This window comes from Dermochelys coriacea, chromosome 3 (assembly GCF_009764565.3).
Source record: "Dermochelys coriacea isolate rDerCor1 chromosome 3, rDerCor1.pri.v4, whole genome shotgun sequence".
Lineage (NCBI taxonomy): Eukaryota > Metazoa > Chordata > Testudines > Dermochelyidae > Dermochelys > Dermochelys coriacea.
Genome location: NC_050070.1, coordinates 104,528,153 through 104,553,945, shown reverse-complemented (window position 1 = coordinate 104,553,945; position 25,793 = coordinate 104,528,153). Strand labels below are relative to the sequence as shown.

At 38.6% G+C, this 25,793-nt stretch overlaps 1 protein-coding gene and 1 long non-coding RNA gene across 13 annotated transcripts in view; both read left to right on the top strand.

Annotated features, from left to right (window-relative positions):
- The window catches only part of AHI1 (Abelson helper integration site 1), a 180,989-nt gene that overhangs the window by 55,724 nt on the left and 99,472 nt on the right, over positions 1-25,793 (top strand). For all 12 annotated transcript variants that reach the window (XM_043511021.1, XM_043511019.1, XM_038394768.2 and 9 more), the window contains 3 exons: positions 4,700-4,830; positions 6,976-7,116; positions 13,473-13,675. In XM_043511021.1, the coding sequence (XP_043366956.1) occupies positions 4,700-4,830; positions 6,976-7,116; positions 13,473-13,675 (475 nt within the window). The remainder of the gene's footprint in view (positions 1-4,699; positions 4,831-6,975; positions 7,117-13,472; positions 13,676-25,793) is intronic.
- LOC122459359 lies at positions 20,398-22,053 on the top strand. Its single transcript, XR_006279987.1, has 2 exons — positions 20,398-20,865; positions 20,991-22,053. It is a non-coding gene; the product is annotated as an uncharacterized LOC122459359 (long non-coding RNA).

Genomic DNA, 25,793 nt, shown 5'->3' with positions numbered 1-25,793 from the left:
ACAGCGGCGCAGCTGTACCAATGTAGCTGTGCCGCTGTAGTGCTACTAGTGCAGATGGTCTATGCCGAAGGGAGAGAGCTTCTCACGCTGACATAATGCTGTCCACACCAGCATTTAGGTCAGTGTAACATATGTCGCTCAGGAGGGGGGTGGCTTTTTCACACCCCTGAGCGATTTTAAGTTATACAGAAGTAAGCGCTAGTGGGTACAAGCCCTTAGTCTCTCTGTGCCTCAGTTCCCCTTCAGTAAAATGGGGCTAATAGCACTTCACCCTCTCACAGGGTAAATACATTCAAGATTGTGAGGTGCTCAGATACTATGGTAACGGGGGCCACATAAGTAGATGAGATGGATGGGTGGAGAGACATTCAAATATAATCTGTGATTATTATTTTCCCCTTTATTATTAATATATTTAAACTATTAGTATAAAAATAAAGAACTTAAACTACGAAAAGCAAAACTGCCCTAAGTGAATGTACTGCTAAGGCTAAAACTTAAATCCAAGGGAATGCAGTGATAAAGCATAAAATCTGTACTGATGTTTTGTTCTTAATTTCCCTCTTCTCCCTCCCTCCTCCCCCTCCCAAACACAGACACTCAAAGTTTCCCCAGTGTTTTAAAAAAAGATGCTTGGGGGAAAATACCTTCCAAGCACTGACAGCACAAGGAAGTATCTGAGGTCTAGGGACATTTTTTCAGAATGTACATTTATTTATAATTTAGCTCTCTCCCCATATCACTGTGTTTAAATTTCTTTGACCCTATCATGTTTTGGGCTATCAAAAGACTTAGCTCTTTTACAGCACTTTTCCTCTTGCCAGAAGGGAGAGGATCCTTGGAATGGTCTTGATGGAGAGGCCAAAGCTCAGAACATCAGTGCAGTGTGGTTGCTTTTTATTGAACTGTCCACAGAATCTGTATGTGGAGTCATTGTAATGGGCCCTTTGAGGATCATATGAATGTAGGGGGATCCTACAAAAGTGTAGAGCCAGTATCATAGTTCCTATACTACCACCCTTTCTGCCACTGGCATGGCAGTGTGTTTGGAGGAGAAGAGGAAAGTGGACATTGCTAAGGTTTCCCCACATACTCCTGGAGCCACTGGCAGCCAAAGAACCTTACATTGGAAAACCACCCAGCCAAGACTTAGAAACAGCGGATATGTACCATGTGCTGTAGTGGACCCATTGGAACTATTATTGTGTTCAGAATCTCCACTCTGACTAAAAAGTTTCTAGTTATTGTGACTGTGAAGCAAACTTAAAAAATGTGAGCTGAGCGTCACCAATATGAAGTTGTCTATGTGAATCTGCAGAGAGCATGAAATAGTAACTCTGAGAGGTTTGAACTGCTCTATTAATCTCCATGAGGTGTTTATTTGGATTCCCAGCAATTATACTTTTAAATGTCAACATTGTTAACCATTTGAATCCTCACGTAAGAAAGGAGAGAGGAAGAGGATTGCAGATCTGGACAACTTGCTGTGAGTGACATCTAAAGCTAAAACAGAGCTCTTAATCTTACCCCCAAGTCCTCTCCACTACCTCCTTCTTTGATCACTATAGAACCCCACCATTCTGCCTGTCATTCAGGTCTGAAATGTGGGCATCCTCTTTGACTTGGACCTCTCTCTCTAGGTCCTCACGTCTAGGCTATGTCTCAATCTTGCCAACTTTTTCTGCTTAACATCTCTAAGATACAGCCTGTACCATCAGTCTGTGCAGCTAAGACTCTCATCATCTCATGTCTCAAGTACTGCTGCAACATCCTTCTCTCTGGCCTTCATGAGTGCATTCTTGCCCTGCTCATGTCCATTCAGAATGGTGCAGCAAAGATAATTTTCCTAGCCTGTTGCTTTGACCAAGTCACCCTTCTCTTTGTATCCCTCCACTGACCCTCCTTCTTGAGCGTATCAGACATAAACTATTTGTCTTCACTTTCAAGACCTATCCAGGCCTACCTGTCAACTTTCATTCACTATGAAGATGTCTGCTTCTGACTCCAATCGACCATGATACCAGTCTCCATCGCCCACTTGTTAAGTTCTCAATCAAGCATCTTTGTGCTTTCTCCCATGTGCCCCTCATGTGTGAGAAGCTCCCAATAAACATCTTCAAAGCTATTTCATTATCCTCCTTAAAATTCTCCTTTTCCATAATGCTTACAAAAAAGCTATTCCACAATGATCCCATCTCTGCAACAGTGACTGATTTGGTTACCAACACACATTGTAGAATGCATAGTGGTAGTCAAAGCACACTGTCCTTGTAAATGTACAGCAAATAGCTCATAGCTTCAGCAAAACAAGTAGTCCTTATTTATAAATGTCCTGCTAGGTATTGTGTGGTGCTTGCTGAACTCAAAGCTCCAGGCCCAGGGAACAGTCCAGCACAGGATGCTACTGTGGCTGACTGTTAAAATGCTCTTTCAAAGCTTCCTTCAACCTCATAGCTCCACACTAGTTCTTGTAATGGCCCAGGTATCTGGCTGTTCACAGTCGGCAAACAGCCACTCCACCTTTGTCCACCCTGGTGATTGCTTTTCACCCTTTGCATCACAGATATTATGCAGGACACCACAGACAGCTGTAGCCTTTGGGATATTTTTCTCACTGAGATCCAATCATGTGAGTAAATACCACATCATCTTTTCACATTCAGCTGTCATTCTGCACCAGATGAGCTGGGTGTTGAGTATTTCCTTGGTGCTGTCAAGGTGGTCAGTGTGTGGCTTCATGAGCAAGGTGTTTGCTGTGTCACTAATGGCATTTCAGCGTTGCCAGTGGTAATCTGCCGGTTGGGAAAGAAAGTCCCCACTTGCAGCTTTCTGAACAGTCCTGTGTTCTTGAAGGTGTAAGTGTCATGTACCTTCCCTGACCAGCCCACGTTGATATTGGTGAAGCATCCCTGGTGATCTCTTTCTGTTGATATGCTCTGTAGCAAAATAGGAGTGTGCATGCCATTTGTCTTCCTACCACAGCTTGGAAACCCCATTGCTACAGATCGATCCGCTACATCTTGCACAGTCCTCAATTGCAGGAGACCATTAATGGCCCTGCATACTTGCATGACAACTCCCACTATGGATTGTCCAACTCCAAAATGATTTCCCTCTGACTGGCCGCAATTTGGTGTTGCAGTCTTCTAGAATGTGATCACCACTTGCTTTTCAACTGTCAGTGCAGCTCTCATTCTGGTTTCCATGCACTGGAGGGCTGGGGCAAGATTGGCACACAGATCCAGGAATGTGGCCCTTCGCAGTCTAAAGCTCTGCAACCACTACTTGTCGTCCCAAACCTGCCTATTTTGCAATCAGTGCTCGTTTCTTGGGGCCGGAAACAGTGCTCCACTGTCAGCTGCTGCTCCATGAATGCCATCAACAACCTTGACTTGGTTCTCACTATGTCCTGTAGCAATCTGTCCTAGAAGAAACTGTCATGTCCCCTGTTGTTGTGGTACTTTCTGCGGGTCTGCAAATACCAGAGGATCACATGTTCTGTATTTGCAACATTCATGGGAATAGTGTAGAACTCTGTGCTGCAGTCAGAGGTGGCAGACACTGAAAAGTGCCACCTGGATTTGTGGGATTTTTTTAAAAAGTTGTGAAAATGTATGGAATATGGATGGCATTATGGAATGGAGAAAGGTACATGCTGGGAACTTGACTTCTAGCTCCCAAAGATCCCTGAATGAGTAACTTCTACCCCATAACACATTGCAAAAATGTCCCAAAAGGCATTGGACTAGACAGTACTGTGTAGCCCACTGGGATACCTACCTGCAGGAGACCATACTTTGCATCAACACAGGCACTCCTGCTGAGTACGTGCAGTGTCGACACAAGTAGCCAAGTATGCACGTGCCAAAGCGATATACAAACTTTGGTGACTCTATGCCAATATAACTTGAATCGAGCAAAGTTTGTTTTGTAGGCATGGCCTTCTATTATAATCTCCTTGGGACAGGGACCGGCTTTTGGTTCTTTGTTCATACAGCCCAATGGGGTCCTGGTCCATGACTAGAACTCCTAGGTGCTATGGTGATACAATTTTTTTTAAAAAAATCTAATTTTGGTGCCATACATGGGTGATGTTTCGGAGTACCACCACTTTCCCACCCCTCCCCCAGTCAAGAAGGAGCCAAGTCCAAGGAATCCAGCAAATCCCCTGGGCATATTTAAGCCTCACTGAGGCGAGGAGGAGCTGAGCTCAGAGAGCTGCACAATCGTATTTTGAATATCTACACATCCTACTGTAAGGGGCACCTCATTTTGGCAATTTACATGGGTAGAGTGTATTTTGTTGGCAGAGGTGGAAAAAGTACCACCACTTTTTTTTTTTCCAGTCCAACCCCTTTGGCCCAGCAAACAATCAGCCCAGAATTAAGGAAATGCAAAGACAACTTTTTTACCCACTGTCCAGATCTGGGTATTCCTTTGCCATTTCCAAAGGTATGGGCTTAAGTATTTCTCTGTACTATCAGAGAGAAAAGTGCCAATATGAAAGCCAGGAAAGGAAAGGGTTTGAGGGAGAACATGGGACATGCAATGAATAAGTGTGCAGTGCACTGATGCCTACTTTAGATACAAGATATTGAGCTAGTATTATTTTTTTCAGCAGAAAATTCATATGTGAGGTATGGGAGATTTTGTCTGTTATGAAAGCAATTGCCACACTCAGACTATTCTTTATTTTTAGCTTGGCTACAAAGAAATACATAGGTGCCACAAACTATAGAGAGAAGATTCACAGTACCTTAACACCATGTGGGACATTTCTTTTTTCTGGAAGTGAAGATGGTATAGCATATGTTTGGAATCCAGAAACAGGTAACCAATCAATTATTTTACAATATTAGGCCAGGTTGTCAAGCTCTCTGGAAGAACCTTCTTTTTAAAAAAACAAAAACAAAACTTTTTCTTTTTCATTTAATAACATTGGTGCAAAATAAAAATTTAGGCAGATGTCCTTAAGTCTATAAATGTAAGGTCCACCTTTTATATCAGTGTTATTAGTTATATGCTCTGAGTTAATAATTATATTCATATGGAAATAAATCTCAATCACAGGTAGTAGTATCTCAGATTTCTAGTCGTAATTAAACATTTCTAATTTGGTCTTTTGTTTAGTTGTCCTTTCCATATATGATACCAAAGTACTTGTGTATGCAGATTAAGACCCTGTTCCAAAGCCGATTGAAGTCAATGAGTATCTTTCTGTTAACATCAGTGGGCTTTGGATCAGGCTGTTAAGAGCTGTTTATTTTACTTGCACAATTGACTGATTGAATGATCAGTGTACATAGCCACTTGGATATAGGAGTGCTAGGCTTCCTCAAAAATTGTCCTCAAAATTGGATAATTCCCACATAACCACTAAAATACGAAAGGACCCTGCGGGACAAAGTGCAAGCAAAGCACAACTAAGAGCTAGAGAATTTCTTGTCTAAATTAACCTTATTGTACTGTGTATAGCAGAGAGGAAATTAAATGCGGTGGTTCGTAACAAAAATTTGGTTTTGTTGCTTTTCTGCTTTGTTCTTTTATATCAAATTACAACCTAGATATTTTAAAACATTAAACATTTAAAAACTGGCATTTAGGCAGGCAGGACTGTTCTGAAGATTTTTTTTTTGAAGGCATCTTCATCAACCAGGGTTCAAAACTACCTGCACATCATTGCACGATTTTCCCAGTGTCTATCAAAAATAGGTGGAATGTAGGAAGAGAGAATTTGTAAATAAAAGCACTGAGCCTAAAAAGACTTATGCATGTGTTTAACTTTATAGACTGGACAGGGTCAGGCCAGATGGCTACAAAAGAGTGGTCGAAGGTAGACATATTAGTTCCAGGTTAAGCAGGTCCCTTTTCCCTGGGTAAAATAACAGGACTATTCCAGAACACTCAGGAACTTTCTAGAACTATTAAGGCAGGCAGGCTAATTAGGACACCTGAGAGCAATTGGGAAGCTGCTAGAATTAATTAAAGCTAATCAGGACACCTGGTTTAAAAAGGTGCTGCTGGAGGACTGAGGAGTACAAACGCTATCTGGCATCAGGAGGAAGGTCCTGTGGTGAGGATACAGGTGTTGGGAGGAGGCCATGGGGAAGTAACCCAGGGAGTTGTAGCTGTCACACAGGTGGTACACACAACACTATAGCTGTGATCCACAGGGCCCTGGGCTGGAATCCGGAGTAGAGGGTGGGCCTGGGTTCCCTCCATCCCCCCAACTCCCTATTGGATACAGGAGAAGTTGACTTGGACTGTAGGTCCCACCAGAGGGGAAGGTCCCTGGCCTGTCCCCAGACCCACTAGGTGACCAGCAGAGACTGTGGGGATTGTTCTCCTTCCTTTTCCCCATGCTGGCCAGTGATGAGGTTATCTGAGTGAATGGCAGATTTGAGCCACGAAAGTGGCCAAACTGAGGGATACTGTGAATCTCTGAGGCAAGCAAAATCCTCCAATAAGCGCAGGACCCACCAAGGTAGAGGATTTCAGAGTAGCAGCCGTGTTAATCTGTATTCGCAAAAAGAAAAGGAGTACTTGTGGCACCTTAGAGACTAACAAATTTATTTGAGCAGAAGCTTTCGTGAGCTACAGCTCACTTCATCGGAACTTTGTCACAAGACGTAAGTTGTTCCATTGAGTTCAGGTTCAGGGCCAAAACTTTTATGAAATAGTGGTGTGCAAAACTTCCGTTTCCATTGTCAGTATGACTGAAGCCCATGACTAAGATGACAAGCATTTTCCTAGAAAGATACAAGCACATACTATGGTTATGTGCCATTTAATATTTAAGTGGATAGTGCTTTCCAAGTTATAAACTAGTTTAAAATACAAAGGTTGAAGTCCTCTCTAAGGTTTTTGTAACATAAATATAATATAGAGAGATGAGTGGATATTTTAAAAAAAAATTGCAATGTTATCACGTCAATTTTTTATGACAAATTAAGAACTCTATTTTTCCTTTTATAGGTGATCAAGTAGCCATGTATTCTGACCTCTCCTTCACATTTCCAGTTCGAGATGTCGCCTTTCATCCACATGAACACATGGTGTCATTTTGTGCCTTTGGTCAAAACCAGCCAATACTTGTGTACATTTATGATTATAAAGGTATTGTAGAGCATTTCTTGATGCATAAGAATCTTGGTAGCTGTTTGTTTCATTTTTTAGAAGCGACTTGCAAAGGTTCTTTTATAAAAACAAACAAAACAGAACATCAAAACCTGCCATGCAAGAATTGTGGTGAAATCTCTAAACCAGTTTAAGATCAGCATAGAAATAGCTTCCAATTTACCTTTCTGTCATGATTTTGCATGACTGAATTCCAGACTTGTCATCACTTCTCTCGCTAGATCAGACCCTCAGCAATCTATGTTGTGCTAGTGATATCATGTCAATCATTGAACCATATTTCAGTCTTGGGCTGGATTATGGAGTCAGGCAAATTTACATTTTCTCAAAATACACAAACTTCAATATTTTATGCTTGATGGGATGTAAAATAATTTTTAAAAGCTGTATAAAAATGGTTGTTGAGGAAAATCTAGACTCTCTTAGTCCTCTGTAGGCAAACTCACATCTGCAGTGGAATTCCATAGCAACTGTGTTATCATCAGGGATCCTAGAAATCTGTTTGTTTTGGAAAAACATGGAATTTGTGTTTTTACAGAGAATCTTCGAGATTTTACATTTTGTGGAGGGGAAAAAAACAAACAAAAAGCCATATACAGTAGAACCATGTTTATCTGAGCCTCCATTATCCAGTTCACTGTATTAAGCAAACTGGGGCTGTCAGCCCTGGGTGGTGAGGTTTGGGCAGCCAACCCTGGCCATGGGACCCCCATTATGGCTAGGGAAGCTAAAAGTTCAGTTCACAGAAAAACATGGATTTTTATGGGTTTTTATTGGAGAATTTTGGGATTTTTATCACAGAAAATGAGATCCCTGGCTATCACTAACATAGAGTTAATTGTAGACTTAATTAGTCTTTTAAACTGGTAGGTTTCTTGATTTTTAAATTTTTTTGGTTATTATTCAGTAGCATCACTGTTTTCTTTGTTGAGAATGTTGTTTCAGTTGTCATGTTTCATCTTAATGGCAGATCTGACAAAGGTGTATATATAATATATTAAGAAGATATATATGTGTATATATATTTACTTCTTTTTCCATTTAAATCGCTGTAAAGTAATTGCATTTTGTGCTAATAAAGATGAATAGTTAATGCAAAATTACATTTTCCATTTAGTTGCTGTCTTGATAATATAGAGTGAATAATTTAAAAAAAAAAAAAGCAACACTCTTACTGACTTTATATGAAGGTTCAAATCCTCCATCTACTGTATTGACATGATTTTATTGAACTAATTAAATTGAAAGAATTAATGGTCAATATTAAATGCTAACTTTTAGTCCACTAATATATTCTATTTAGCTGTTTAACTAGAGAACCACAGATAATTGTCTCTTTTATTAAAAACTGATTGTAAGCCTGACTCAGGAAAACACTTAAGCATATTCTCAAATCTGTCCCGTTCAGGAGAGTATTTAAGCATGTGCTTTAGTATTTTCTTCAACAGGGATGTTTTCCTAAATTGGGGCCCATCACAGTTCTGGAAAGCACTCTGCTTTGTTTATACAAAGAAACAAACTATTATTTCCTGCAAGTAATACATATTTATCATGTCAAATTAAAGCTGAGAACTAATTTGCATTATGGCTACATAGATATTTGTTAATATGCATATAAATTATATTAATAAAGGTGAAGAAAATTAGCTATTTGAAATCACTAAACAAAATTACATTCTTGAATTAGGCAGATTTCATAGCTGTTTAACTCTGTACCTCCTAGAAATTCATTTTCTATTTAATGGAAAACATGGTTGAATCTTGAACAATCAAACAGGATCACACTGAGGTTATATTGATAGTTAAAGTCATCTGTTGTTTTAACAAAGTTACTGATCTTTTCTCATCAGTAAGCCATTTCATAGGTTGTGGTCTTTTGGACATAATCTGTGTGACATACCAGGGTACAATCCAGACTGAGTAGCCATGTCACCTCTGCCCTCAAACCTTGGGTGCTTTTTAAAATGCTTTGCTGCTATAGCCTACAGTCTGCTCACAAAAAGTTTCCAGCATGCTAGTCACTCCCAGCTGTGTATATGCTGCAGCCAGCCACATCTTCGCTCTTACTAGCCTTGTTAATACTGCAGGGTGACCCAGCACATCCACAGTCTTAGAATTCCCTCTAGATATGTGTGTTCTGTACTTCCCAGCCCTCTCCTGGACAATACAGGTTTATATCAGATCTGTTATTGCTTTACTAGAAATAATATGCATGCACCTTGTTACCCCCAAATGGAGTCTCTCAGATACTTCAGTGTAAACACACTGGATTAGATAAACAATGAAACAAGTTTATAAACTACAAAGAGAGATTTTAAGTGAATACAAGTAATGAGGCATAAAAGTCAGAAATGGTTACAGGGAAAATAAAGATGAAATGCAACTGGTGCCTAACTTAACAAGCTATGTTAAATTCAAAGCAGAGTTTTCTCATCACATGCACTAAGCAGTCTTACTGACCAAACTTCTTAGGTTAGGACCCCTTTTCCAGTTCAATGGCTGCTTCCTTTGTCCCTTCTGGTGTAGTGAATTGAAGGGGAGAGGGAGAGGAGGAATGTTTGTCCTTCCTTTTTATAGTGTTAGCCCCTCTCCTGAAAAACATTTCTAAGTGAGATTCAGGACACACAGTCTATAGGGAAGGATATTCCCTGCTACTTTTTCCTAATGTGTTGGAGCTTCTTTTGTTTCTCTTCCTGCTTGATGGCTATGTTTACTGCTTAAATGCAAATTAAGTAGCACACATTTCTTTGAGACAGACCTGTTTGCCAACCTCAGTTTAGAACATATATGAAGAACCACATACATTGAATCGTATAACTTCACATACAATGTTGCCACAGACATTTTCTCAGAGCAATAATGACCAGCAAATTGAGTTTTCAGATAATACCTCACAAGGCAGATATTGAACAAAGATTATTGCAATAATGTGTAGGGTGTGGACACGGGTACATTCTGACACAGTCTGCTACTAACTTTTTCTTCGTTTTTGGTTAAAAATATTTGCTTTGCTTTCAGAAGATGGTTTTATTGCATTGGTGTTAGGAGTTAATCATACAGTAATATTATTTTTAGTCACTGGTACCATTTTTAAGATTTCCATAGTTTGATTTAGATCAGCTGGTTTAAAAATACTCTCTAATGTTTACAATGGGCAAATTTTAAATAAGGAATGCTGAAATCCTTTGTCTTCCTGATGCCACAATCTAGAAACTGTAAAAGTCAAGTGTGTGGTTATAAGGCAGCTGGGCTTAACTTTTATCAAGATAATACCTGTTAACGCTGGTACCTGGCAGCTAGCCCATGTGATTGTCTAATTGGACCCTAATGGCCCTGCAATGGATATTGCCAAAAGCCTTTTCCCAAAATCTGAGGTTCCCAGCCCCTGAGCTGTTTCGCTGAATATCTCACTCTGCATGACTAGGCCTGCTCCTGCAGGATATCTCCTGTGCCTAAATGTGTTCAGTTGTTAACTTTAGAAATTTTTCTCAAAGACAGTTCTCTAAATGAGCTCAGTGCTGCTGGGCTGGAAAAACCTCCAGGCAACCTTAGTAGAAGAAGCAGTGAGGCTACAGAGAGAAAGAAATAGCAGCGTCTAGTGGCAGAAAGAAGTAACTGAAATACAAGCTCAGGATCTTCAATCCAAGTTGCCCAAGCGGTACCGCTTGGTGACCCCCTTGGGCACCTGCTGGACCTGGACCCAGCAAGTTACTAACCTCAACTGAGCTAGAAACCTGCATTTCAATTTAATCGTCATACTTCATCCTTTAGTTTGTGTTTCCAAATGTACTTGGTGTTTTCAATTTTACTTTTCCTTAATTATATGGAAAATTGACCTTTTTTAAAATAAAAATGGTCTGCAATAGAGCCCTTGTTTATCCAAACCCATTTCTGAAAACAGTCTTTTTCATGTATCTTGGTAGTTTCCTAGACATGAATTAATTACTGGTACATAATCTCTCCTTTATCTCAACCTGGGTTTATTTGAATAAATTTTATCCCCCTCTTCCCATTTGGAAAAACAGTATTTTTCCGTATTGCTACTTGCAGTTACATTAATCAGTTGTAATCTATTTTATTTGTGTAAAAATAAATAAGAATCGGAAGTTAGAAAATGCATGATTTGCTTGAATTCAATGCCAGTCATCTACTTTTTTGACTTGTGTAGGACTGCCTTATTAAGGTCATATTTTACTAATATTTTTATCAAGAGAAAACTACTGCTGACTAAGGGTTGTGATGAATCAGCTCAGTATTAGAGGATGGTGAATACTAACAGTGGGAGGAAATCAGACTTGTGTGTGGGGAGAGGGAGAAAGAGGGAATTCTGGAATCAAGACATGAGAGAAGCTGCTCTTTTTGGAAATCCTTGAACAGGGATGATGTGGCAGGTGGGAGATGGACCAGCAGAGAGAGAGAGAAGAGTGGCAGAAGGGAGTCAGACCTACAGAAGTGTACTCTGGAAAGGGAAGCACTGGGAAAGGGTGGCAGGAGGGAACCTGGCACATAAGGCCAAAGTCTTTTGCACTGTTAAGCATGGCATGAGGGGATTTTCTCTAAACTTTACATTTGGCTTTCTTGATAGCACCTTTATCATACATTTTGATAGAGATTCAATGGCTCCAGAGCAGGCACACGTGATATTTGCCAGCTGAATTCTTTTTTTTTGGTAACTGAATACTAATACTGCATTATTCCTTATATTCCTACACTACCTGAACCTAAATTGTAGATTCATCACATCCATACTATTGGCATGTTCAGAATACTGCACCTAACTTTTAAATTATTTTGTCGAGGGTTTTCTGTAATTTACTCTTTTCTTGTTCATATGTTGTATGCACTGATGCCCTGTATTTCTAGGCGGAGCTGGTAGTAACCCTTATATTTAGGGTCCTTAACACTTTACATTGTTAAACGAGTACTTGTGGCACCTTAGAGACTAACAAATTTATTTGAGCATAAGCTTTCGTGAGCTACAGCTCTGTAGCTCACGAAAGCTTATGCTCAAATAAATTTGTTAGTCTCTAAGGTGCCACAAGTACTTCTTTTCTTTTTGCGAATACAGACTAACACGGCTGCTACTCTGAAACCTACATTGTTAAAGATTCTTATGATTCTTTTTTGAGACGCTCCTAACATGGCCATTGTTTGCAGAAGGACTTTGAAATTTGACAGGGAGAAAGCCCTCAGGCTAGAAAAGTTCCTTTTCTTTGTCCCATGAAATCCTATTTGGGTTTTGCTGAGTTACTAACTGTTTAAAGTTGTCACTTCCCTTTTCTTGCTTGTGTTCCTCAAGGACTTTCACAGCATATCAAAATAACTGAACCTTAATTTTCTAAAGAACTAGGCCTACACCTTAGTAAAACAGCAGTAGCAGATTGTTAGTGGGAACACCAAGGAGCTGCCAGTTCAGCTGTAGAAATGGGGTGGTGAGAGAGTGCTAAGTTGGGCAAGGCTTCTCTTGGACTCAGCTCATGGTGCCATCAGATCATCAATGCTTCTCCCTTCCCAGGAAAAACAACTTATCCTTTTAACATCTACTGTAATTAGACCTGTAGCTCAAGTGATAAGTCTGTCCAGTAGTGAAAGTTCAGGTTTCAGCCTTGATAAGTGATATGTGATGTAGGGTTTGTTACATAGTGAGACATAATGAGATTTAGTTTTATTGTATTCCTTTAAAAATACAAAAACCCTAAATTACATACAAACAACCCTAAGATAAAAAGAAAAGGAGTACTTGTGGCACCTTAGAGACTAACAAATTTATTTGAGCATAAGCTTTCGTGAGCTACAGCTCACTTCATGCCACAAGTACTCCTTTTCTTTTTGTGAATACAGACTAACACGGCTGCTACTCTGAACCCTAAGATAAGTCATTTAGATTTCAAAGTCGAGAGATTTATGGTTGCCCATGCAACTTTAGTATTGCGCTTTTGTTGTATGCATTATGATACAGTCTTTAATGGCAATAATCACATCCTATTCTTTTGCCACAAGATCTCTGCCTCATTACATGGACATGGGGACAGAATTAAAGTTGCCTCGGCAATTGTAAAACTGGCCTTTCTTAACTAACAAATAAATTTGTTGGTCTCTAAGGTGCCACAAGTCCTCCTTTTCTTTTTGCGGATACAGACTAACACGGCTGCTACTCTGAAACTTAACTACGTAACCTAAATAATTTTCTTTTAATGTAGGGTTTCTATATATAATTTATCTTTATCTTGTTCAGCAAAGTCTTAGAATTTAATATGACCTATGAACTCAGTGTGGTTTGTTTCATGGCACTATTAAGACTTAACCTAAAATGTTAATGTTGATTATTTCTGCAGTTGCACAGCAGGAGGCTGAAATAGTAAAAGATCTCAATGGGTCACTCGCATCAACAACATCCAGAGGGCCACAAATTCTTAGCAATTCTTCTCATATTTCTGCACAGAAAGATTCAACAATATCTCCAGCAAATAAATTCATCAGTGTTGCAAGAGTATCTATGAGAATGCAGAAAGTGAAGCAGAAACTTGACTCTGTTATGGTATGTCAAATTTATTTATATTTCCAAGAAAATTGTAAAGTCCTCTCATATAATGCCTATATTCTATATAGACAAGCACATATTACAAAACATTTGTATATTGTTTGTAGATCTATTCTCCTTTTGATAAATGAATATAACTCCCATTATTGTCAATGCACTTATTATGCCTGTTGAGAGACTAGATCATGTAAATATAAGTTATTTTTGGTATCTGTTTTTTACCACCCATCAGTGACCAGAGGTTCTTTTGGCAACACCCATTAACATTAATGTGAATTATATACCTACATATCCTGACTGTTTTTTTTAAGGGATCCATCTTCATCATATTTTTGCTTTTTAGAAGATAAAATTTGGTGGCATTCACAATTCAGTTAGTCATGTCTAAGATGTACAGCACCCCCAGAAAATCCTTTCCTTACCTCAGTAGTAATAATAATATTTCCACTTAAAGTATAGGCAAAAAATAGTCCTGTCTCTAAGTTACACAAGGAGTATTAATACTAATTAGAGGAAATTCTTGTGTGCTTGATACTTTTCAAGACACACAATACCTAACCTTGTATGGGATAACAGTGCCTTCAGATTTTAATCTAGTACTGTGCCTAGATACATATATATGACATAGTTCTACTCAACTATGGTTAATCAGAGATCAATAGTTAAATCTGAAAAACAAAGTTCTACTGATGTAATTGGAGGTAAAAAACCAAATTATACAGCCACCATACATCTCTGCCAAAAGCGAACGACATCCTTGTATCAGAATCAAGAAAAGAACTTTGCAAGTCTTATAGATTCATAGATACTAAAGTCAGAAGGGACCATTCTGATCATCTAGTCCAACCTCCTGCACAGCGCAGGCCACAGAATCTCACCCACCCACTCCTACAAAAACCTCACCTATGTCTGAGCTATTGAAGTCCTTAAATCATGGTTTAAAGACTTCAAGGAGCAGAGAAGCCTTCCTCCAGTCACCCATGCCCCATGCTACACAGGAAGGCGAAAAACCTCCAGGGCCTCTCCAATCTGCCCTGGAGGAAAATTCCTTCCTTACCCCAAATATGGCGATCAGCTAAACCCTGAGCATATGGGCAAGATTCACCAGCCAGATACCCAGGAAAGAATTTTCTGTAGTAACTCAGATCCCATCCATCTAATATCCCATCTCAGGGGATTTGGCCTATTTACCCTGAATATTTAAAGATCAATTACTTACCAAAATCCCATTATCCCATCATACCATCTCCTCCATAAACTTATCGAGTAGAATCTTAAAACCAGATAGATCTTTTGCCCCCATTGCTTCTCTTGGAAGGCTATTCCAAAACTTCACTCCTCTGGTGCTTAGAAACCTTCGTCTAATTTCAAGTCTAAACTTCCTGGTGGCCAGTTTATACCCATTTGTTCTTGTGTCCACATTGGTGCTGAGCTGAAATAATTCCTCTCCCTCTCCTGTATTTATCCCTCTGATATATTTATAGAGAGCAATCGTATCTCCCCTCAACCTTCTTTTAGTTAGGCTAAACAAGCCAAGCTCCTTAAGTCTCTTTTCATAAGACAAGATTTCCATTCCTCGGATCATCCTAGTAGCGCTTCTCTGTACCTGCTCCAGTTTGAATTCATCCTTTTTAAACATGGGAGACCAGAACTGTATTCTAGGTGAGGTCTCACCAGTGCCGTGTATAATGGTACTAAAACCTCCTTATCCCTACTGGAAATGCCTCTCCTGATGCATCCCAAAACTGCATTAGCTTTTTTCACAGCCATATCACATTGTCATCCTATGATCAACCAATACTCCAAGGTCCTTCTCCTCTTCCGTTACTTCTAATTGATGCGTCCCCAACTTATAACTAAAATTCTTGTTATTAATCCCTAAATGCATAACCTTACACTTCTCACTATTAAATTTCATCCTATTACTATTACTCCAGTTTACGAGGTCATCCAGATCCTCCTGTATAATATCCCGATCCTTCTCTGAATTGGCAATACCTCCCAGCTTTGTATCATCTGCAAACTTTATTAGCACATTCCCACTTTTTGTGCCAAGGTCAGTAATAAAAAGATTAAATAAGATTTGGTCCCAAAACCAATCCCTGAGGAACTCCACTGGTAACCTCCCTCCAACCTGACAGTTCTCCTTTCTGTAGGACCCGTTGCAGTCTCCCCTTTAACCAATTCCTTATCCACCTTTTGATGTTCATATTGATCCCCATCTTCTCCAGTTTAACTAATAATTCCCTATGTGGCACGGTATCAAATGCCTTACTGAAATCTAGGTAAATTAGATCCACTGCATTTCCTTTATCTAAAAAATCTGTTACTTTTTCAAAAAAGGAGATTAGGTTGGTTTGGCACGATCTACCTTTTGTAAAACCATGTTGTATTTTGTCCCATTTACCATTGACTTCAATGTCCTTAACTAATTTCTCCTTCAAAATTTTTTCCAAATGAACACACACAATTAAAATTTTTGGCATTGCTTAAAAATGACAAATGTTGATGATATGTCTCTGATAAGTTACATAGTTATGCTATATCTTTCAAGACTGTAAACTTACATGACTATAATACTAATTCAGAAATATTCATGCAATTATTAAATAGTTTTATGGAGGTTTCATTTTTTAATTAAAATGCATTTGTCGGTTTGACATCACTAGTATTTAAATTTTAAAATAATTGCTTGTTATAGAAAATGTACTGTTATCTCACCTGCTTTTTCTTTTAGTAATCATTAAATTGAAGAAACTTGTTCAATTGTATATTTGCACATAAGATCATGTTTACTTGAGTGATAGATAGTTAGGAAACATCCAACCACAATTATTTTGTCATTAAATCTCATTATTTAAATCAATATAATTAAATATGATTAGGTCCATGTGTATCCTGGTAATCTAGTTTATGTATGCATTAAAAGCTAAATTTTTTACCATATGTCTAAATTGTATCTACAACTTTTGCAGATGCATACACAAAACTACCCATTTTTCATACATCAATGAGCTTTTCATACATAACTTGCACACACCTGCATTTTGCCTGTGCAAATTAGGCATCTACATTGAAAAAATTAACCATTTGGGCTCAGTGTTGATCTGATTATATATAAGCATATATCCTTTTTATGTCTTCTCCATTCCTGGAATATCGTCTGCTTGAGCAATGAAGAATCATTTTCAGTCATATTGTGGCCACTACCTTCTGTGCCGCTCTCTTTGTACCCTTGCTTCTCTCATATATAATACTCATAGAGGGGGGCATTCGTGAATAAAGCAAGAAGCTTCCTTTTCTCCCCTTTTCCCTATGGCAAAGCATGCAGCCTTGGAAGCATTCCTATGCTTTGTTAGCCCAGAGAATGGGAGACTAGAGCAAAGAACTGAATCTTGGTCTCCGCTTTAGCAGTGCACAGCACTATACCAGGAGATCAAGCCAGGCTATATTTAGTAAAATGAGTTACTGTATATTCTCTTAAGCTTAAAAGAGATGTCAGAATTTTCTTTGTGAATCAAGTGTTGATGGTTGGCCTTTGCCTCTCGGAGAAATTGGATTGATATACACTATAGTAAATCTTGGCAGCACTTCCTATTTATCTGTGCTTCAGGGGTTTAATCTTGATAATTTATATTCTCTCACTTTAAAATAAACTTCAGTGACAAAACATTTAATGCCTATGTGTTCGCCTAACATAGCAAGTCACTAAAAAACCCGTTGTATTGGATTTCTCTATTTGTATAATAAAATTCGCACTGTCCATTAGTGGAAAAAATACCAATTTAGCTTTTTCATTATCAGAAGGTTGTATAGTATTTCTCATTATGTGGTTGTGGGGAGGAGATTTCATACTGTTACATTAGGGCTGTGAAATGACACTTTTGAAATATCTATAATTAAACTACTAACTTAATTGCTATCATTTTAGAAGTAAGAAAAGCCTAGTATTTTACAGCGCTTGTAACAAGTCCATTTTTCTTTCTTAGTGCTGGAGTCAGCTATGTATTGGCTCAGTTACCTCGGATGCCAAACTACTCCTGAGCAATATTACACACAACCCCACCCTTTTTTTTTTTTCTTCAATTTTTTCATGTACTTTTCTGAATACTTTTTTTTGGAAATTTTTATTGAAAAAAATTGTTAAAGTGATAACTGAAAATTTTCATTTATTGAAAACCTGCAACCAGTATAGGTTTGAAGGCTTTTAAGAGCAGCGACAACAGAAGGTTAGGATTTAAAATTAAGAGATCTCACCTTTTGTACAAATTGTAAAAATCATTGTGGTCTTCCAGCGTATACTTACATCTGAGAACCTTTAGTATGAGAGAAACTAGGAGCTTTTTACTTCAGGTGACTTCTAATCTCTTATGTGCTAATTCATAGCATTATTCTATTGACTACAAAATCTGACTTTGGAAAATCCTTCAAATTGTCCCCTTACAGAATATACTGGAGATGTAAAATATCTCCCTACTGGTAAAAAACCAGAAATTTACAGAACTTGTGCCACTGTGCCTCTGAAAGAATATGCAGCCTTTTCAACAAAAATGTGAAGTACTGGTGAAATATGATACTGATGATATCTAAACCAGTGGATAATATTTAAACCAATAATATCTCAACCTTTTCTCATTTGCGGACCCCTAAAAATATTCAAATGGAGGTGTGGACCCTTTGGAAATATTAAACATAGTCTGCAGACTCCAGGGGTCCATGGACCACTGATCTATGGTAATGAAAACCTTTTGTGGACTCCATAGACAATCTGCAGACTCCCACAGGTTGAAAACCATTGATCTAAGTGATCAAGTAGAAGAAGCTGGCAACTTGTCCTTTTTGTCTCCATTAAAGACTAAAAGAAAAGAAGTACTTGAGGCACCTTAGAGACTAACAAATTTATTTGAGTATAAGCTTTTGTGAGCTACAGCTCACTTCATCGGATGCATTCGGTGGAAAATACAGTGGGGAGATATATATACACACACAGAGAACATGAAACAATGGGTTTTATCATACACACTGTAAGGAGAGTGATCACTTAAGATGAGCCATCACCAGCAGGAGCGGGGGGGGGGAGGAGGAAAACCTTTCATGGTGACAAGCAAGGTGGGCCATTTCCAGCAGTTAACAAGAACGTCTGAGGAACAGTGGGGGGTGGGGTGGGGGCGAGAAATAACATGGGGAAATAGTTTTACTTTGTGTAATGACTCATCCACTCCCAGAGTCTATTCAAGCCTAAGTTAATTGTATCCAGTTTGCAAATTAATTCCAATTCAGCAGTCTCTCGCTGGAGTCTGTTTTTGAAGTTTTTTTGTTGAAGGATAGCCACCCTCAGGTCTGTAATCGAGTGACCAGAGAGACTGAAGTGTTCTCCAACTGGTTTTTGAATGTTATAATTCTTGACGTCTGATTTGTGTCCATTTATTCTTTTACGTAGAGACTGTCCAGTTTGACCCATGTACATGGCAGAGGGGCATTGATGCAAGGATAGGTTCCTGGGTTAGTGATTCTGTTGTGTGGTGTGTGGTTGCTGGTAAGTATTTGCTTCAGGTTGGGGGGCTGTCTGTAAGCAAGGACTGGCCTGTCTCCCAAGATCTGTGAGAGTGATGGGTCGTCCTTCAGGATAGGTTGTAGATCCTTGATGATGCGTTGGAGAGGTTTTAGTTGGGGGCTGAAGGTGATGGCTAATGGCGTTCTGTTATTTTCTTTGTTGGGCCTGTCCTGTAGTAGGTGACTTCTGGGTACTCTTCTGGCTCTGTCAATCTGTTTCTTCACTTCAGCAGGTGGGTATTGTAGTTGTAAGAATGCATGATAGAGATCTTGTAGGTGTTGGAGCAAATGCGGTTATATCGTAGAGCTTGGCTGTAGACAATGGATCGTGTGGTATGATCTGGATGAAAGCTAGAGGCATGTAGGTAGGAATAGCGGACAGTAGGTTTCCGATATAGGGTGGTGGTTATGTGACCATCGTTTATTAGCACTGTAGTGTCCAGGAAGTGGATCTCTTGTGTGGACTGGTCCAGGCTGAGGTTGATGGTGGGATGGAAATTGTTGAAATCATAGTGGAATTCCTCAAGGGCTTCTTTTCTATGGGTCCAGATGATGAAGATGTCATCAATGTAGCGCAAGTAGAGTAGGGGCATTAGGGGACGAGAGCTGAGGAAGTGGTGTTCTAAGTCAGCCATAAAAATCCTTCAAGAAAAAAACTTCAAAAACAGACTCCAGCGAGAGACTGCTGAATTGGAATTAATTTGCAAACTGGATACAATTAACTTAGGCTTGAATAGAGACTGGGAATGGATGAGTCATTACACAAAGTAAAACTATTTCCCCATGTTATTTCTCCCCCCCCCCCCCTCCATCCCCCCCACTGTTCCTCAGACGTTCTTGTTAACTGCTGGAAATGGCCCACCTCGCTTGTCACCATGAAAGGGTTTCCTCCTCCCCCCCACCTCACCCCCCGCTGCTGGTGATGGCTCATCTTAAGTGATCACTCTCCTTACAGTGTGTGTGATAAAACCCATTGTTTCATGTTCTCTGTGTGTGTAAATAAATCTCCCCACTGTATTTTCCACCGAATGCATCCGATGAAGTGAGCTGTAGCTCACAAAAGCTTATGCTCAAATAAATTTGTTCGTCTCTAAGGTGCCACAAGTACTTCTTTTCTTTTTGCGAATACAGACGAACACGGCTGCTACTCTGAAACCTGTCATTAAAGACTAAGAGACAGATCCTCAGCTTGTGTAAATTATCATAGTTCCATTACCAATGTACTGAGGATCTCCCGCCACACCCTCTCCCCTCAAGAGGCCTTCTCTCATTTAGTACATCCTGGAATACCTTGTACAACACCTTTGGCATTGAATTCAGGTCAGAAAGATAGGGGTTCCCGTAACAGCTATTACAGGTTTCCATGGGGAAATAGAAAATCTCAAGATGAGTATACACCAAATGATCAAAACGTTGTAAAAGCACTGTTAGTCTTGTGGATATTTCAGTACCGGTATAGACAGAAGGAGTGGGATCTCTGAACTCAGTCAGTTCTATATTAGAAAATCTTCATTTACCACCTTTTAAATATGGTACTGATATTCTATAATCTATGCTGAAGTTGCCCCCTTTCTCTTGCCAAAGAAGCTTTAGCTTTGCTCCAAAATGACTTTGCATGCACAATTTCTCGTGAGGTTTCAGAGTAGCAGCCATGTTAGTCTGTATTTGCAAAAAAGAAAAGGAGTACTTGTGGCAACTTAGAGACTAACAAATTTATTTGAGCATAAGCTTTCGTGAGTTACAGCTCACTTCATCGGAGCCATTTTTATTAAACCTAACTTCCTATGTTTGAAGTAGGACCATAAATCTAATGCTATTTGTAATTAGAAATAATAAACTGTTTTCACCCCAAATTTAAAACATTTAAATCCACAAAAATGTTACAATATAAAAATAGTATCCTACTACTTATTAAAGATAATTGAACAACATGCTAGATCTTGGATTAAACTCATGCTTATAATGCATTATGAGAACTATGTTCTAAATACATATGTTTTATTTCTAAGTTTCTGTTTTGCTAGATAAGGATGTAAATAGATATGGATGAGGAATCCTACTGTAAAGTTGTGTTTGTCTTTTAATTTTATAAAAATGTTTCTTCTACATATTTTAAATACTATAAGTGTGTTCCCTCAGTAGAGAACAGGATGTAAAATGGATTTCAATAGATTCCCACATCTAAAAGGATTAATGCACACATTTATTAAATTTATTTTACCTAGACACACAAACACTGTAATGGGACAACTCTGCCTTAATAGGTTCTCTTGGCACCCAATCTAATTACAAGATAATACTCTACAAACACACTGCATATAGTATGCAAACAATCAAATACCTAAATTAGTAAAAATAAATATAGGTAGGGGGAAAGCCTGAGGTATTAAAACAAAAAGATATAGAAAAGACTTGCAGAGTTTATTTATAATTAGACTTTTTGTAATTGATAATAGGTTGGAGAGGGAAAGACATTCTATGTGTTGAACAGCTGTATGTCCTCAATTCTCCAACCTGGGATACCTTTTTTACACTGCTGTGCTGTGAAAGTGACCATTACTGGTCTGCTCTCGCAAAGCCTCTAACATGTAAATGACTCCCAGCTGTATTATATATGAGCTCTCTAGCCAGCGACTCCTGAATTATATTATAGAGTAAGACCAGCAAATTCCCTGTCCCCAGAAATGTCTTGTACTGCCCAGTATTCTCCTGGACAACACAAGCTCATAGGAAGTTTATTTCATTATTAGAAAATTATAAGCACAAACCTTATCTCAAATTGAGTTTCCCAAATACTTCAATCCAAATACACACTGGTTTAGTTAAAACAAACAAGTTTATTAACAAAGTTAGATTTTAAGTGATTGCAAGTAATGAGGCATAAAAGTTGAATTGGTTATGAAGAAATATAAAATAAAACACAAACTAATACCTAACTTAATAAACTAAGTGAACTTAAAGCAAAAGGGTCTTTCTCATCACCTGTTTTTTTGGGTTTTTTTTTTGTTTTGTTTTTTGCAGTCTTACTGTCTGGATGCCTTTTAGCAAAAACCTCTCCCCCAGTCCCGTGCTGCTTACCTTGTCCTTCAGGCATTGTGGATGTTGTGGGCAGAGAGAAAGGGAAGAGATGATTTGGGTCCTCTGTTCTCACTTCTTATAGTTATTTTCCTCTTTGAAAAATCATCATCATCTGAGTTTCAGGAGACAGTCTGTGGGATGGGAACTTCCAGCTGTTTATTTACCAACATGTACACTTCTCGCTCACAAACTTCTTTCCTGACAAGAATGGCCCCTTAACCAGGTGATAGTCATCACCTCTGTATTTGGCACTGGTGCGACTGCTGCTGGAATACTGTGTCCAGTTCTGGTGTCCACAATTCAAGGAGGATTTTGATAAATTGGAGAAGGTTCAGAGAAGAGCCACAAGAATGGTTAAAGGGTTAGAAAACATGCCTTAAGTGAGAGACTCAAGGACTTCAATCTGTTCATTGTGACAAGGAGAACGTTGCAGGTAACTTGATCACAGTCTGTAAGTACCTACATGGGGAACAAAATATTGATAATAGGCTCCTTAATCTAGCAGAAAAAGGTATAACACAACCCAATGGTTGAAAATTGATGCTTGACAAATTCAGATTGGAAATAAGGTATATGTTTTTAACAGTAAGGGTAATTAGTCATTGAACAATTTACCAAGAGTTGTGGTGGATTTTCTGTAACTGGCAATTTTGAAATCAGGGTTGGATTTTTTTTCTACAAGATATGTTCTAGTTCAAACAGGAATTGTTTAAGGGAAGTTGTAGGATCTGCACAATGCAGGAGGTCAGGAGATCACAGCAGCCCATTCTGGCCATAAAATCTAGGGAATATGTGTCACCATATAAAAGTTATATTGATCTGCGTTGGGGATGGCTACATTACTCGTAGTGGGTGGTGCAGGTAATTCTAAACAAGTACCACTAAAACCTTTAAATTACACCACACTGTACTTATAAACATTTTTGTTAGAAATATTAAGTGTTTTTAATAAAATATATTGGAGCTTCTTGTCCTATACCTCCTCCTTTAAAGTCTGTCTGCCTTAGTTGCCATGTGTCCAACTATATGGCATAGGTGTTGTTTTGAGGGTTTTATTGGTGTTTGGATACCTTGGAAAGGCATGATATAAAGAAATAGATAGAGGCATATGCAGGTATTTGTTTGAGATACCACATTTTGCAGGCTAACTGAAAGTCAATGGGATTTAGGTTCCTTAGGCTTTTGAAAATGTTACTTGCTTTGAGGCAGACAGTTTTCTTTCTAGAATACAAATGGCATTACTTTTGCTAGGAAATTCTATTCAGATGATAACTTTTGACCAAGCTGCCCAAAGAATAATATTGTAAGGCTATGTTGTATGAGCCACATTGTAAGGGCTTTGGGCTCTGAATCCTAAAACGCAAAGCAAAGCAGTATATACTTCATATAAACCTTATTGCCTCCATTTGCCAGTAAATAGTGTTGAGCAGTCAACATTGCGTAAAACATGATCACTAACATAAAATGCTTGAAAAATTATTAAAACCTGTTGATCAGTAAAATATTTAACAGTATAAGCATGCTTTACCAGAATTTTCCATTACATTTCCTAAAGAAATAGTGTGTAATAAAAGAGAGGCTTATTGGAAATGTTTATGTAGTTATTTTTCTTGCCAGTTAATTATGTCCAGCTTTAACTCCAAGATACTTTACCACCCACAGCAGGGGCAGGATTATAAATTGCTCTTATATTTGGTTAACCATATTAGCAAAGAGCTGACCAAATTTCCGCTTTTCCTGTCGTTTTTGTCTTATGAAAATCTCCATCCAAAAGCAATTTAATTAACAATTTCTATGTGTATGCAGAAAGTGAGGGAACTTTGAGTCTCATCTTCCTGAAAATCAGGCCCTTGAAGTCTAAACTGTTTTTCCTATAATTATTAATAATTAATAACTTGCACTTAAACAAAATATTTTATATGTGCATTTTCAAGTGCCTTACACACATCAATAAATGTTGTTTTAAAGCTTATGAAAGCAAATTTGAGAGGTAGAAAAACATTATTACTTTGGAAATGGAGAAACTGGGGCACAGATATGTGACCTAGCCAGACTCAAACAGTGAGTCAGTATCAGAGCTGATAACAAAATCCAGAATTCCTGACTCCCATTTTGGTGCTCTAGCCATTAAGCAACTCTTCCTCCACTATTACCATGGTGTTTTTGTAATGTCAAAATAGTTTCCAAGGAGTTGTATTCCCCTTGCAGGATCGCCTAACTCCCATTATCAACAGGAGTTATGCATATGGGTCCTGAATCTGGAATTTAATCTGCATGGGCGTTCCCTGGCACCCCTATAGAGCTCAGTTGACCCATGTGGATTCACTTGTAGGATTAGAGCCATGAAGAAGAAAGGAAGCTCTTTGGTGTTTGAGTGTAGCCTAACTGGTTCCTGTTTGTATTTAGCCTTTGTGACACTATTATACGAGCAGAATTTTAATTCATTATAAGTTAGAACTAAGTACTGTAACTAGAGATTTTGTCTCATTGCTATAAATCCATAAGCTTGTTTGAGTTCTTGTTCCTTTTTGTTGCCTTATTATTTCTTTCTCTCTGTGCTTTGTGTTTAAGTCAAGGTTACCTCACTGTGAGGAATGTATTGCAGTAGTGCCATACTCTAGCATAGTCCTGTAACCCACATAAGTACTGATATTTTACTAAAGAAGATCCAAGGAATATTTCTGTCTTTGAGGACAACCTCACTAATCAATGCATATTACAGATTGGTATTGTCATTTTATTTCTGTGTTTGTTTGTCGTCTTTCTTGTTTCTCCATGAACATGTTTGTACAAGATTAACAAAGAAAAGTTTTTCATTGTTTTTCTCTCTCCTGAACAAAGTGAACTGTGGCATCTGAAAAAGGCTATTTTTGATTGTCATATTTAAAGCAGAGGGGCCAGAGTCACTCTTGCAGGTGCAAGGAGGAACAAATTATATCTGCATGTCATCTGGCTGTGGGGAAAGTTTCCCATGGGAGGGAAAGCAGTGGTGTTTCTGTTGGGGGAGGGCAGTTTTAATCTACAATATGAGCCCATGGGAACTCTCCCTACAGGAGATGGCTAGGAAGTGGATTGAATTAGTACCTTAGCTGTGCCCCTGGCCAATGCTACCCACTTGTTGTTTTTTATTTTATTGGGGCTGCACTAGGCACTTGTTAGCCCCCTGATGTAAAGAAAGATTGTGGGCATCTCATGCCACTCGATTCCATCCATTCCTGCTGCAGAGTCCATGTGTGAATTTGGTCATGGCCCACCCAGATGCTGAAGGTGCTATAGATTAAAAGTAAAGGAAGAGCAGATGAGATTGAAAATGTTTACAGATTTTGGTAACGCTGTTTCACAGTTTTCTTTTAGTGTTTATACATTCACTTGAAACAAAAGAAACAACCTGAAATGATTACCTCCCATTAAAGTAAAAACCAAAACAACCCACTAGAAAGAATCTTGCATATTTTGCATCCAAAAATGGAATGTGTAGCTCATT